The sequence below is a fragment of the Podarcis erhardii genome, assembly GCF_964252035.2.
Source record: "Podarcis erhardii genome assembly, chromosome: 2".
Classification (NCBI taxonomy): domain Eukaryota; kingdom Metazoa; phylum Chordata; class Lepidosauria; order Squamata; family Lacertidae; genus Podarcis; species Podarcis erhardii.
The window spans coordinates 84,012,754-84,028,767 of record NC_138498.1 but is presented as its reverse complement, the minus strand read 5'-3'; the positions used below and the strand labels follow the sequence as shown (position 1 = coordinate 84,028,767).

At 39.6% G+C, this 16,014-nt stretch overlaps 1 protein-coding gene across 9 annotated transcripts in view; it reads left to right on the top strand.

Annotated features, from left to right (window-relative positions):
- ARHGEF3 (Rho guanine nucleotide exchange factor 3) overlaps positions 1 to 16,014 on the top strand; it is a 103,586-nt gene that overhangs the window by 69,220 nt on the left and 18,352 nt on the right. Inside the window, exon 1 of one of the 9 annotated variants that reach the window (XM_081848882.1) lies at positions 6,064 to 6,336. The exons of 7 other annotated variants lie outside the window; for them this stretch is intronic. In XM_081848882.1, coding sequence (XP_081705008.1) covers positions 6,241 to 6,336 — 96 coding nt within the window. In that variant the 5' untranslated portion in view covers positions 6,064 to 6,240. Of the gene's footprint in view, positions 1 to 6,063; positions 6,337 to 16,014 lie in introns of those variants that run through there. One more of the 9 variants, XM_081848888.1, reaches the window with a different exon arrangement.

The window sequence follows — 16,014 nt, the reverse complement described above, 5'->3', positions numbered from 1 at the left end:
CTTGCTCAGCTGATGGTGGAAGAGATCTTCCCTTGCATGCAGTTGCTAGGCAGCAGGTCCTCTGGGGTAGAGCTGAGCAGCTGGATCTCATTCAACCCATAAGTAACATTATGGCCAAGCAAAGTCATGAGATGACTATTGTTCTAGATTTCCTTTTTTTAATATAGATATTTATTAAAGTTTTTCATAATAAAACAAATATCACAATCAGAAAAAAGAAAAGAAAAAACAGAGAAAAATACAATCAAAAATAGCACAACAAAAACAAAAAAAACAAAGAAAAGATTATTGCTTGCTTACTATCTTTATAACCCTCTTTCCTGACTTCCTCACATCTCCCTTTTCTGTGTTCCCCTTTACACAATCAAGTTCAGCAATTTCCTACCCTCTTTCCAATCTTGTACCCTATTTATGCATTTCAGCCTATTATGCCTTTGGTTTCTTTCCCTTTCCTATTAAGCCATTTATCACATATTCTTTATAACTTAGTCCCTTATATCATTTGTTTAATCACGACATAATAATACTCTGATCTTACCCTTTTTTTCCAAATCATTTTTACATATTTCTTTTTACCAAATCACTAATGTCATATTATCTTTATATCCAACATCATTTTAACATTCAAACATTTTACAGTGTTTTTGGAGGTATTCTTTAAACTTCTTCCAGTCCTCTTCCACCGACTCTTCTCCCCGATCTCGGATTCTGCAGTCATTTCTGCCGATTCCATGTAGTCGATCACTTGCATCTGCCATTCTTCCAAGGTGGGCAAATCTTGCGTCTTCCAATACTTTGCAATAAGTATTCTTGCTGCAGTTGTTGCGTACATAAAAAATGTTCTATCTTTCTTTGGCACCAATTGGCCGATTTCCATTCAGCTTGACTGCTTTTGATGGCTGGTGGCTACTAGTTGGTGATACTAGCTACTGGACACCCCACCTGCTTGTGGGAGGCTTGTGATGCCAATGAGAGAGGAAGAAGTTGTGAGGTTTCTGCATCTAGCTGGCAAGATGCAGCCGTGGGTGTGATATACACTTGCTTTTGGAAAATGATGCCAGCTCACACTGGCTGGGTGTTTGCTTGTCCACAGATACTTAATCTGTATATTTATACATAGTTTTTAGTATAAATACAGGGAATAACTGTGGGTTTTAGGAAGAGGTAGCAGCTTAGCAGTAGTGCCTCTGTTTTCTTCTCAAAATACTAATTACCAGTGCTGGGAAACTGCTTTGCTTGATACACCCCGGCTTTAGGATTCTTTTGCAAATCAGTTTTTGATCAGAAACAACATGAATTTGACTCATTAGAAAGTGTTTTTGTTACATATTGTTCCAAAATTGGTTGTCATGATCTGGAAGAAAACATGATGAACAGCTGAGTTGGTTGGGTACAGTTAATTTTCAAAAAGTTCTTTTTTGAAAGTGCTCTTTGCGGAAATTTTAATACTGGGTTGGGAATTTACTTTGGAATTAAAGTTTGCAAAAAACAATTTCCAAATAAAAAGTATATTGTGTAGATAATTATTTACTAAAAAGGTTACTTCTGAAGGGACTATTTGGCCTTGTCCCACCACACCTTTTGAGTTCCTTAGTGAAGGACCACCATGTAGAAGGATCATCATTTAGTGTAGTTTGTATTGCTGTAGTGTTAAGTGGGAGGGGAAGCCTCAAGTTGCCTATTACCGTATGTTCTCAGTGGGTTATCAATCATTATAGCAGTGAGATGAAGGAGGCCAAACCTGAAATAACTGCAATTAGGTAGTCTTATGCTAATTTTTGTTGGTACAAAAACATTGGGGAGCTTTTTTGGCAAAATTGCAAAACCAAACAGTTTTTGCAACATATGGCAACCCTAAAACAATATCCAAGACTGTGTGGTCCAGCAGTTCTGTATTGTCTTTATGCTAAACACAGAAGTAAGTCTCCAGAAGGAAGTTATTTCACAATGCATCTTCAAATGAAAATATATATAGCATGTGAATTTCAATTACAAAGGGCAATGAAGTATAAACCTATGCATTCTTTACAGAATGTAGCGTAATATGTCAGTAGGGTACATTTCCTTTCCCCCTCCTGCTACTCATGTTTGCATTCCCCTGAAATACCATAGCAACTATGGGGTTATGGAAACTATGAAAGGATCTATGCTCAATAAGGGAACAACTGAGCCAGGAGACCAGGATTCAAATTTCAGATTAGCCATGAAGGTCACTGGTTGTCGTCGGGCCAGTCACTGTCTCTCAGTCTAACCTATCCCACAAGGTTGCTGTGAAGGTAAAATGAGAAGTGGGAGAACCATGTGTATAGTGTTGATGTCCTTGGAGGATATTGATGTAATAAATAAATACTATTCCGTCTATATTGCTGTATATTCAGACATGCTAGAAGACCCTGGCTGTTAGGCTTAAAGGGAGGAGGAGTAAAATGAGAACAGAACCGGGGGTTGAAGGAGGAAATCACCTGCATGCCACAAAGAACAGTAATATTTTAAAGCAAAATGGGGGGCGGGGCAATAAATCCAACTGGGTCCAGCTCAGGGCATTTGGGTTCTTCCAACAAATCAGAAATGGTTAAGAATAAAGTTTTAAATATGAGTGACAGGTAATGTTTGGTCTATAGATTTCGGCCAATTAAGAAGGGATTTGCTTAATGCTCTCTTCTAAAAAGATGTCTGTTAGAAAATAGACAGTGGTGAATACTCTGCCTGCTCAATACAGTGGTACCTCGGGTTAAGTACTTAATTCGTTCTGGAGGTCCGTTCTTAACCTGAAACTATTCTTAACCTGAAGCACCACTTTAGCTAATGGGGTCTCCCGCTGCTGCCATGCCACCGGAACACGATTTCTGTTCTCATCCTGAAGCAAAGTTCTTATCCCGAGGTACTATTTCTGGGTTAGCAGAGTCTGTAACCTGAAGTGTCTGTAACCTGAAGTGTCTGTAACCCGAGGTACCACTGCATAGGAAAGAAAGAGTTTTGAGCTATAAGGTGGTAGGCCCAGGATTTTATGTTAGGATTTTTTTAAACCTAGAAAAGCAGTTTAGTGGTGGTATAAGCTGTCCAGAGAAAGTGTAGATTTTCCTTCCTTGCAGATTTACAAAAACTATGTGGGAGCAAAGGGGGCACTGGGCAGATGTTTGAGGTGCTTTAAGTATAGGATATCCTGTGTTTGTTTAATGGGTACTACATATTCTGTGATTCCCTGAAAATCCTGGTCTTACTGAAATGGTGGGGTTTTTTGCCAAATCACTCTGTTCATCCTGTACTGTTAAAGATTTTTCTGGATAGGGAGAAGTATTACTCTAAAAATGAATTCTGAATGTAGAACTTGTATTACTTTATTAATTGGTTAACAAAATGTATACACCACTTGATGGTAGAAATACCTCTAAGGAATTTGCAGGAAATACTAAAGTTATCAATAAAAATCTCTGAAAACATTTAGAAGTAATCAAAATTAACAGTGAAAGAAAGTGAAATACACCAGCATCTACGTGTCTGGATAAGCTTATCTAAACAAAAATGTATTAAGCAAGCACTGAAAAGAGTAAAGTGAAGGTGTCTGTCTGGTATCTATAGACAGGGAGTTTCTTATTTTCCCTTCAGAATTGCTTTATTAACTCTGTTATATTAATAAAAAGATACCTACCTTGGCATATTTTTGCAAGATGTGTAGGGTTAGGAACGTGACCTGTGCCCAGCAAGGCTGGAGCCCAGCAACCTGTCTTTATTGAATTGTTCAGATTTTGTTATGAGGTTGCTTAGTCCATTGCCATTTTTCTTTGTTGCACGAAATGTATTTGACATATACCTTATAATTCACTGCCTTTATCATATACCCTCGTGTGTCACTCCCTAAAAGGTGGAGTGAAACATATAGGTCACTGGAGTCTTATAATGGTCTCCTTTGCCATGGCATTGAGGGGTCATTTTAGTTAGAATGTGCAGGACTTTATATAACCCACTTTGCATAAGTGAACAGATTGTGACCCAGGCTGCCTGTGCTGTTCTTTGGAAAGAAATACAGTAATTGCACTTTCAGTAATGTTGAATGGGGTGTGTGGGTTCATTCATAAACTTGGTGTATCTATCTCTATAATCTCTTCAGTTCTTTTGAAATTTGTAATGGCTTGGAATACTTGAATATTTGCAGTGAGATGGGAAATCATCATGGGGTTTTTTTCCGTAAGGGGGTTTCTCAGAAGTCAGAAGTTATTTTGGCGCTCTCTTGATGTGGTGACATGATTATGGTTTGAGCTACAAAACCTGATAAATAAGCACTCTCTGACCTTTCTCTGGTCTGTAATGTGTTTAATTCATTTGGCGCAGGCAGTTGAGCTCAATGGATTTTGGCTTCCCAAAACATTTGTCCAGTGAAAGAGCTATGTGCCTGAACATGTGCTGCCTGATCCTAAACAGATAGATCCTAAACATAGCCTGTGGCTATGTTTCTCTGGGGGTAAAATCAAACCGATGCATTAGCAGCACTGAAGTGACTTTCCTAGGGCACAAGCCTGGGCACTGTGGGCCAACCAGATGACAACCCCCCCCCCCACACACCAGCCTCGCTGATGTGATCCAAAGAAAAGCAGGGCAATACGTTTGGCACCAGCTTGGCTGCAGTAGTTGAAGGAAAAAGGCATACAAGACGCTATCCAACCATCTTAGGGACTCTATTCTAGTCTTGTGTAGGGTTTACTCCTTAGCATTTTATTCTCCCGAAGATGTCACACAAGGCAATGGATGTTTAGAATCAGTTTTTCTTCTCCTAGATGGGCTACCTTCCCAGGTTGATGAGCCCCATCTGCCCCTCACTTGCCTCTACAGCACGTGCAGAGGATTGAGATCTTGACCATTTGACCCACTATTGATCTTGTCGGCTCAATCCTGTAGAGACCCATCAGCTACCCTCACTTGGTTTAGCCAGCCAGTTGACACTGTTTCCAGGGTGTGATAGGGATTTTTTAAATGAATAGTTACTTATAATGTTTTTATAAATAAACAATGTTTCAAGGGGAGCTACTATTTTTGAGCCTGCAAAAGCAACATAAAGATCTAGTTTTATAACAGTTATTTGGTTCTGATTTTAAAATGTTTGCACCACTGACAGTTTTTCTAATTAAGTAATATATGGAAAGTTGCATTTGTCTTCCCCTAGAAGTGATTTTTAAATATTAACCTTCCTTTTTCTGTTTCTTCTTAGTCACGGTTTCCTTTTTTCTGTACCACAGACACTTACTGTTGTCAAGTTCTCTTATTTCTCTTTCATTAAGAGGGCATCACAACACTTATTCTGCTTTTCCCTATTTTGGAAAACCTGTTTCTTACACCCTTAGGAGGAGATGAAAAAGGCAAACTAATAATAACAGTTCAAAGCAAAGCACTTAGTAAAGGTTAGCATTTACCTGCTTTTTCTAGAAAAGCACAAATTTGATAACTACACTTCAGACAATGATGTTTCTTAACGGGCATAAAAGTAATGAAGTTTAATATCTCTACACACTCATAAATATCATCCACATCTTACACTCTTAACATAACTGTGTGCTCAAAAGGCAATTGGTGCAGCCTTTATAGAATTATACTATTTCAGGTGGGGGAAACCCATATCTGAATGTTTCTTTAAAAGGAATATTAACTCCCCAGCATAAAATTTGCAAGGAGGCCACAGTAGTGATGAAGGATGTGGGACGGATTCATATAGCTAAGTAAGCAAAATGCTAAAAAGTGTGGTTTTTTTTCATGTGGCAATGTCAAATGCATCTTCCAATTTTGCTGACAAGGAGCCAGCAATCAAATAGCACTTTTTGGAAAGGCAAGAACTGTGAACACTGTTTCCTGCTTCCACCCTTTTGAAAATAGTACCCCGAGCTTTAGTCAGATGTTTCCCCATTGGTTTCTGAAGTGAGTTTTCAGTAATTTGCTGTGTTCCTCTGGTCTGTACTGATCTTGCCCACTCTCCTCCCATCCTGTTGTCAGTGGGCGGGTCTCAGTAATGAGCAATATTCAGTTACACTTGCTTGACATACTCAAGAGCTTTTCTGCTTCCTGTTTCAGTGGAGCACAAGAGCTGCCTTAGATAATGCTATCAGAAGCCTAGCGCAGCAGCAGGAGACACTTTGATTTCCCCAGCAGCTGTGTGCCAGAGACGCTGCAGAGGGAAGACTTGCTTTTGCTGTCATAGCTGGTAGACCAACAGAATCAGCTGTGACATCCGAAACTGCTGCTCCTTCAGCCACAATGGTGGCAAAGGATTATCCATTTTATCTCACAGTCAAAAGAGCAAACTGTGGACTGGAAGTACAGACAGCGAGCATCTCAACGAGAGAAACAGAGGTATGATTGGTAGATATTTGAGAGCCTTTACTGCAGTTTTTCTTCTAGTTGAAAGAATCTGTTTTACCTGGGGCAGAATAACAACTTGGAATCTCTGGTACTGATCTCTCACATTTTGCACATAGAGGATCTGCACAACTTTGCTTATACTCTACAGCAGCATAAATTTGATATCAGAATATGCTTTGACGGTGCTTTTTTCAAGGGGGCATGCAGGGGTACACATACCCTTAAACATTTTGTGAATCTTTGTACTTTTGTCCATTTACTGTATTTATTTTTCTGGATTTGAACTATAAAATGGTGATTTCCTTGAGTCAAAATGAGAGTACCCCTAAACATTTTTAAATAGAAAAAAGCACTGTGCTTTGATAAAAATAAGATTCATTTCTGGAATAAGTAATTGAGAGATATGCACTGAAATGCATATATTAGTGTTTTCTCTTAAGGTTGATTTGCATTTCATAGGAAAACAGATTTCATGCTCAAATAAATCATTGGCATTCACAGGTACAGTCCTTTAGGTTCTCAATGCTTATTTGTTAAGTTAAGACTATTTGAAACACTTTCATTTTCGCAGGTTCACAAATAGAATCAGGAACAAGTGGCCAACGGGCAGAGGCTGTTACTGACTGCTTTAATTGAACTCTTTATAAAATACACAAAATATTTAGAACCCATGTGAGGTCTTTTCTGTTTTTTATAAAGAAAATTGGACTCCTTTTAATAGAGTTTCTGTGAAGGACTATCTATCTATATATCATCTATCACCTATCTATTCTGACTCGTTAATGAATTGATGAATATTTATTTCAGAGACTATTTAGGTCATCATGACTATGCTTTTTGTGGTGATGGGGCATTTTAGCATTAGCTATTTCCGTTAACTATATAAAATTTACTAGCTGCCTAGTCGAAGCTATATTTACTCAGAAATATGCCTATTGTTATCAGTGAGATTTAACTACCAAGAGAGTTGCATTGTCTGCCCAGAAATCACAAAAATAGCAGACCCTTTTGAAAAAATGTAATGTTTAGTAAACAAATAGGAATTTTGCCACCCTTGTCTCTTTCACACAATCCTTTGCACTTTGAAGTTCATCTTAATAGGTGTTGTTGAACTGTCTTAGGTATGCAGTTGTATGACATAAGTTTCCACAATTTACTTTCTTGGAGATGTATAAAAAAGGTTTTATATGGGTTGTTTAAATCAGTTGTAAGAGTTGATTCCCCCCCTCCCAGAACATAAATTATGAAATAGTAACAATCAAAGTATTTCATTCAGATTATGATAATAAATTTATTTTAGCAGATTAGCTCTGCAGCTCTGATTTATGTGTTTTAGTGTTATATAAACACAAACATTTATGATGATGAAGAAAGTGCTCTGCTAATCTGTAGAAGTGATAAAAGACCAGTTGAGTAGTTCTTCACAACAGCGGAAAATCTTTTCACAGCAGAGAAGCAAATAGAAAAACATGGAGTAAAATGCTATTTTAAAAACAGAACTCTTGAGAAGCAGGAGGGTATGCGTATATTGTCTAATAAGTTGCTAATAGGGACATTAAGACCAGTATAGTTCACCTTACACTCAGAGGGTGCATTCACCTATGATTTTGTGATATTAGATGGTTAATTAAAGCAGCTTTGAGTATCAGCAATCCTTGAGCTTGAAAACCCTTTGCTGCTTTGTGAGCTTTAGGCAGCTGAAACTGGCTGGGATCATTGTCAGCTAGTAATATGCACCAAGTTTTTTATCTGAACAAATACTGGTAAAGTAAAAGGCTTGGTATTATTCTATTTGTATTTAAACACAAAACAAAACTGGGAGTTAATACTGTATGCTCATTCCTCTCTTGAATCTTATCAAATTATTTTACAAAAGGAAGAAAAAATGTTACTTTCTTCATACAAATTTGTACTATGGAGTGTATATTTGTAAATACCAAGATTATTATATATTTTTTTAAAAAAACTTACTTTATTACAAGGTATTTGTGTATATATTGAGTGGTATGAAAGCTGTACATTGTTTATAAATGTCAGTAATAAAAGAACACCTGCCCTCATGCTTACAATCTCAAAGACACAACACAAAATAAAAATAGGAGGGGTGAGCAAATTTAAGCATTGTTTCTTAGTTGCAGAATTCTTCTAACAACCAGCTGAAGTTGAAAGGCGAGGCAGTGTCAAAATATTATAGCAAAGTGGGTAGAGAAGCCCCTATAGCCCCATGCCTCTCCCTCTTCTGTTGCTTGAAATGGCTTCTGTAGATGACAGCTGAGGGTGGGTGAAGCCTGTTGGAGCTCATCTTTCAGCAGAGCAGGTGGAGAGGCCCAGCAGTGTCCTAGCCTTCCCTCCTGGTGGAATGGATGCTGTAGATAACAAACTCAACCTGGTGGAGCTTTTGGTGAATGTTGGTATGGCAAAGCCAAGCATATGCAGGGTTGTGTCCCATGAAGTAATTGTGCTTGCAGAACAAGTTCTACTCAGACAGTGGAACTTCCCTTTCCTTTCCTCTCTTCCTCTCCCCCACTATTTCCAAATCTGCTCCAGAGAGTTGAGGGGGATTTAGAGTAGATTTGAGGGTGCATGCAGGTGGAGGCGAAGGTGGGGTTTGTTGCATGAGTGGAAGTCATTCCATGAGCCCATTGATTTCATTGTATACAACCCACAGTCCCTACTTCTTCCTAGGTTTCCACCTATGTGGTGTTACATGATGTGTAGATGGGGCTTACTGGGGAAAGTGGGAGAGGCTCTTCTCAGCATAGCCTTGTCTGTGGAATGTGTGATGCATTTAAAAATGGAGGAGAGAAAAAATCAAAAGACGACTAGCATGATAATTCTCCACATAATATTTTATTATATTAACTGAGGTCTAGAATGGAAGTTCTGTTGGGGGAGCAATTTCTAGTGTCAGGGCTTGCAGACAGGCAGGTAGTTAGTTCCTCCGAACCAGAACTAACAGGGCTCTAGGCAGGAATTCAGCCCATTAGCAGTTCAGCCAGCATGCAGTGACAAGTTACATTGTCTGAGGAGGCCGGCCAGAGCTGGCAGTTATGTAAAGGCCAGATAAGACGTATAGGCTGCTTAGGTCACCTGACTCTTAGGTCACCGTACTGAATAATGGACTGCGAGCTTCAGTACAGCCTCCAGTCTGCTGTGGTGCTGCACAACTTGGGTTAGCCTTTATCTCTGACTGCAACTTGTACTGGTTGTGCAGACAGCAGGAGATTTGAGCCTGACATTTATTATATAGTAGAGATGCATTTCTTCTTTAGACTTTCTATCTGCATGGAACAGATCTGTCATTTTTTAACATGAGTATTTTCAGTTGGCAATTTCGTTGTTTATGATTTTCTTCCATGTGCCCAGAAATTATGTGGGACAATATTTGTGTTCAGAAACTGGCAAATCCATTGCTTTTTTTTCTGGAAACACCACATGTAATTTGTTGGAAATCATGAAACCAACCTTCAAATGATGAAATCAGACGTGCAACTTTTTCATTTATAGTTCTATTAATTTAGTTAGTATCTTTATCTGTTCTGGAAAAGGCTGTTTCTTTGTGTAGTGCCAATAGTATCTATGCAGTAGGTACTACAAAATTATTGCTGATTTTGCTAGACAGAAACCAGACAAAGTAGTGGTAAAAAGCTGCCAGCTAATAAATGGGACAAAGCAATTTCTAGCTTTGGCTAATCCAGCAAAAACTAAGAACTTTGAACTGTATGATGTAATAGGATAAAGACTAAAAAACAGAGCCACTTGATGCATTATAATCTAGTTTCATAATGTTAGTAAGCCATAATTCTGTGTTGTGCCCTAAGGGAGTGGCAATCATTGGAGTCAAGTGAGGCCAAGTACTACAAATTCAAGTAGTAACGAGGCCACGTAGTAACGAATTCACATATTTCTCTTCTTGACAGTACCCAGTTTTTAAGTAAGGATTGATATGCATATGTAAGGAAACATAGTCTTTATTTATTTATTATAATGTTTCTATCAGGCTTTCCCTACAAGAAGCTTAAGGGGACATACATGGTTCTCCATCCTCCCCATTTCATCCTCACAACCATCCTGTGAGCTGAAATAAGGTGACTGACCCAAGGCCCCCCACTGAGCTTCATGGGTGAATGGGGATTACAATGTGGGTCCCCTATCCTCTAAACACTACACCATACTGCAACTGGTTACAAAAGACCTGCGTGTTTTTAGCCTCTGGAATTAATATTGGAGGCTGAATTTAGTGTTTTTCCGTACAGCACATACGTAAATGAGGAAATTTGCTCCAGCAAGAAGTAGCGATGGCTAGCAACTTCAATGGGTTTAGAAGAGACTTAGACAAATTCATGGAGGGTAAGGCTATTAATGGCTGCTAGCCACAGTGTCTATGTTCTACCTGCACTGTTGGAGGTGATAGGCATCTGAATACCAGTTGCTGGGAATCAAAAGGAGGAAAGAGTGCCATTGCACCCAGGACCTGCCTGTAGGCTTCCCATATGCACCAGGTTGGCCATTGAAAGAACAGGATGCTAGACCAGATGGACTCTTGGCCTGCTCCAGCTCTTATGCTCTTAAGGAGAGCTGCTGTTTTACCTTTTAGTGGTAGTTGTGTGAAGTTATCTAAATGGTAATATGAGAATAGATACCACAATAAACATGAGAGAGAAAAAACTCTAAGATACATACAAGCTGACTAATAGTTTTCAAATGCTGTTTGAGAATTACTAAGTTGCACGTGTAAGAAGAACCTGCTGCATCTGGCCAGTAGCCCATCTAGTTCAGCATCCTATTTTCACAGTGGCCAACCAGATGACTATGGAAAACAGACAGCCAGGTCCTGAGTGCAACAGTACCCTCCCTCCCTCCAGTTTTCAGCAACTGGTATTCAGTGGCATTGGGATGCGGGTGGCGCTGTGGGGACGTGGGTGGCACTGTGGATTAAACCACAGAGCCTAGGGCTTGCTGCTCAGCAGGTTGGCGGTTCAAATCCCCACAACGGGGTGAGCTCCTGTTGCTCAGTCCCTGCTCCTGCCAACCTAGCAGTTCAAAAGCACCTCAAAGTGCAAGTAATAAATAGGTACCGCTCCGGCGGGAAGGTAAACGGCATTTCTGTGCGCTGCTCTGGTTCGCCAGAAGTGGCTTAGTCATGCTGGCCACATACCCGGAAGCTGTACGCCAGCTCCCTCGGCCAACAAAGCGAGATGAGCTCCGCAACCCCAGAGTTGGTCACGACTGGACCTAATGGTCAGGGGTCCCTTTACCTTTATTCAGCGGCATTGCCTCTGACAGGGGAGGTAGCACATAGTTATCAGGGTTAACAACTTGGGACCAGTTTACTTATCAGATTGCCTTACCCCACACATGCCCACTTGACGACTTCAGTTGGCAGAATTGGCACTACTACAGTTGCCACATCATACCTGTTCTGCATTTGTAAGAACTCAATCATTTAGTGTGGCAGCATCTACACTTTGGAACTTCCTGCCTGTTGAGATCAAGCAGGCACCTTCACTGCACTCTTTTTGGTGCCTGCTAAAAACATTCTTGTTTAGACAAGCCTACCCACATTCTTAGAAAGTTGAGGTAACTTAAATCTGCTTTAGTATTTTAACCTTTGTATGTTAGAGTATGGCTGTAATTTTTCATGATTTCTATTTTTTATCTTTTTGTAAACCATTTTGAGTTTTCTTTTGTTTTTAATAAATAAATAAATAACAGCATAATACCCTTATACTCCATGAATTTGTGTAATCTTCTTTTAAAACCAGCCACGTTGGTGACTATCACCAGGTGGAATTCAAAGCAGCACTTTAATGAGATTGTGCATCAGCGTAAGCAGTTCTGCTTGCCTGATGGAACATTCTCCCCACTACTCCGTTCCATGTGCTCTTCTTGGGGGTTCTTCCAACCATCCAAAGCCTACTGAGGAGCTCATGGCAAAGAAGTGGGGGAAGCCCTGTCAAGCTAGTGGACTCATTGCAATGACTCCTGCTAGCTCAATTACAGTGGTACCTCAGGTTACAGACGCTTCAGGTTACAGACTCCGCTAACCCAGAAATAGTACCTCAGGTTAAGAACTTTGCTTCATGATGAGAACAGAAATCGTGCAGCAGCGGCATGGCGGCAGTGGGAGGCCCCATTGGCTAAAGTGGTGCTTCAGGTTAAGAACAGTTTCAGGTTAAGAATGGACCTCCGGAACGAATTAAGTACTTAACCTGAGGTACCACTGTACTGAGCTGAACCCAGCCAAGTGTCTCTTGTTTCCAGTGAAGTGGTCTCAGTGAGAGGTTTCTTCATTCTGACCTCTCAGAGCTAGCTACCAGAGACTGCAGGGACTTTGGATAGAGCTGTCTTTACTTTCCTGGCTAGCTGTTATGGACAACCTCTAGTTGCATAGCATCACTACCACTGCAGAGTTGAGAGATACATTCTGGCCCCTGGACAAGGGGATCTGTTGTCACTGATCCCATGCACACATCTCACAATTTTGGTACGTCTCACTGTGTTCCTGCTTGCTTAATGATTCCAAGTGTGAAGCAGACTGAGACAACATTACTCCAATAGAGCATATGGAAGCTGGGCCAGGAGGGTTTCTGGACAGAAGAAAGTGAGTCTAAAGGAGTTGTAGGTGCAGAGTGCTTTGACAAGCTAGCTGTGAAGGATCCGGAAGTGATGAACGCTCTCCTTCCTGAGGAGTCTGTATCTCTGAGATTCTCTGAAAGTATTTTTAGCATGCTGCTTGATGTGGTGACTTCATATAGGAGCCGCTGGTTTATATACATTGGGCCCTTTTTATGTTGCATTGTCATTTGCTCATGAAGTCCTTGAAGAGAAAAGGATGCAGGTTTGGGTAAACATGGATAAACCTAGCCCTCTGAGAAGCAGGTAAACAGGATACATGAGAAAGAGTTTCCTTCCCAGAAAGTCATTTCATGTGCGGCAGCTGAGTAGTTTCATTTTTAAGTCAAAGCTACACACACAAAGCAATAAACAATGTTGTTGTGAAAAGGTTTATTTATCAGCATTGTTCACTGAAAATTAATATTTCAAACATGCATCTCTTGAAAAGGAAGGAAAAGGAAAAGAAAAGAAATATTTATAGCTTCTCCTCCTGTTTCTTTCCTTGTCTCCTCTGTGCTTATTTATCTACTCTTCACCCTGTTATATCAAGACTCAATAGCAGATATTCTGAGGAGACTTGAGATGCAGGAAAAGATTTCCCCAAAATTATATAGGTGATGGGGTGTGTGTGGAAGAGTCACCCGTGCATTTGCCATTAAAAAGCTTGTTTTTGAACAGCCTTTTAATAACTGGGGATCAGTACCATAAAGCTCATTGCCTTCAGTATACACACACTTCTTTTTTGCCCTTCTGAAACTGTTTAGTTGCAATACATGAAATGAATTTCTGGCGAGGAAACTCTTATGTATCCTGTTTACCTGCCTCACAGAGGGCTAGATTTATCCCTGTTTACCCTAATCTGTATCCTTTTCCCTTTAAGCACTTTGTGAGCAAAGTACAATGTAGCTTGTAAAGGGCATAATGTCTGTAAACCAGAATGGATTTTGTTGCAGTTTGTGTGTTTTGGTGTGACTATCGTAGGTACCAGCTGGACAGTGCTTGGAATGTGTGATGCATTCCACCTACCATCCCACCCATAACAGTTTTAAAACAACGAAATTATTTTGTTTAAACTACATGTTCCTGCAGCCCTTAAAAAAAGAAGAGTATGTGTGAGAGAGAATGCAAAATATTGCATTTATTTATTTAAACCCTAATTTTAAATGCTTCTAGGTCGCTTTTCTATTACAAATAATATTCAGAGAAACTTACAAGAATATAAAAACAACATTATAACAAAACAAATTCCTTCCAGTAGCACCTTAAAGACCAACTAAGTCAGTTCTTGGTATGAGCTTTCGTGTGCATGCACACTTCTTCAGATACACTGCTATCTGTAACATTATAACAGTGTTGCAAGCAGGAACAGTTAATATCTCTCTCTCTCTCTCTCTCTCTCTCTCTCTCTCTCTCTCTCTCTCATACACACACACTTTTTTTTAAATGATAAAAATCAACCTTGTTCAACTGAAATGAATCAAGATCTGTCTTGATTTCAGAATGATAAAAGAAATGTTTGTTGTTCCTGTGGGAAATTGCAGTGAAACATAACTATGCATGAGTGCTAGTTAGTGCATGGAGGGGTTAAGACAAGAGAGTTCTGTTCCTAGACTTGGCTAGGTCACACCCTGTCGTTTCCATGAGGGAAGAAGTGAAGCCTTCTCTTCCTGTTCCCTTTTTCTGTGTTATGTAACTGACCAAGGAAGAAATGCCTAAGAAAGCTCCAAGTTTAGAGCATGTGTTTGAAGCTATATTTCTGTGTTTTTCACCCAAGAGTATTCTGCCTGTCTTTTCCTTGCTGCTGCTTGAATAAATGCATGAATCTGACCTTTGGAACATTTTGTAAGTAAAACATTTTAAAATTTACTTAACAGTATATGGCTTGTTCATTGCAAGAGTGGTAGAAAAAGGTGAGTTCTGTATGCAACTAAGCAGGATAAAAGGGTCTAACAACCTATATTCCTAACACTACACTGTTGCTTGACTTTTTGAGTTTAAACTCTGCTACTGAGGGTTTTCTCCTGCTAGAAAGTCTGTATTTTGAATCCAGGTATCCAGCCATTTTGTTGTTGTTGTTGTTATTTCCCCCACACATGTGGGTGACAGTGATCTGTTTTCTCTCCCACAGCTCCTATACGGGTAAAGAGCATTTCAAAAGTGGGATTGAAAACCCCCTCTCCCCTGTTGCCACTGGCACTTCAGAGGAGTGAATTGTGGGCACCTTTCTGGGAAATGGGCTAGGTTTGGATTCAGTAGCTCTATCACTTCCTCTTCTCTGCCCACAGTCAGGCTCTGATCCCAAAAGACAATGATTATTCTTACTTGAAAATAACAAAGAGATTTTATTCAGGCTAATAACTGTACAGCCCTATCAGCTGTACTGTTGAATGGAATGTGCAGTGAATAGTATGAAGGGTGGTCTAACAGTGTTTTAAGTAAATAATATACAATAGAACTAAAATTGAAGCATATTACCCTCCAAATTATTTAAATAAAGACATTAATATATTTGTCAAAATTCATTCGTACTATGGTTGCAAAGTACTTTTTCATTTTACTATTGTATTTTTAAATTGAACTTTAGGACCCAACCTACTCTCCTGATGTAAATTGTTTTAACTGACTTTAAAATATTGTTATATTGTTGTAACCTGTCCTGGACCCTTATGGTGTAGGGCAAGTAAGAAATCTTATAAATAAATAAAATAATGCTGTTCAGCCTAATGATGCTGACATTTCTGTGATATTTCTGCTGTGCTGTGCAGCATAAAGCTCTGGTTGGCATTTTAGATTAACCACATGTACTGATTAAGAGCTTGAATTAGCAATGCTGGCAGGAATCTAAAGGTGTTTTAGCCACATCCTCTTGCTCATTATCTGAGGTCATGCCCAGGTCATTCCAGGAGTTTGAACAGCACCCAATTCTCTATACTGAATACTAATTATATTGAGCTGCATAGCAAAGGTACTCCTCACCATGCCAGTATACAGAGTGCACCAATGAAATAAAAGGCACTATCCAGGAGTGCTTATTTCCCTAGACTACAGCTA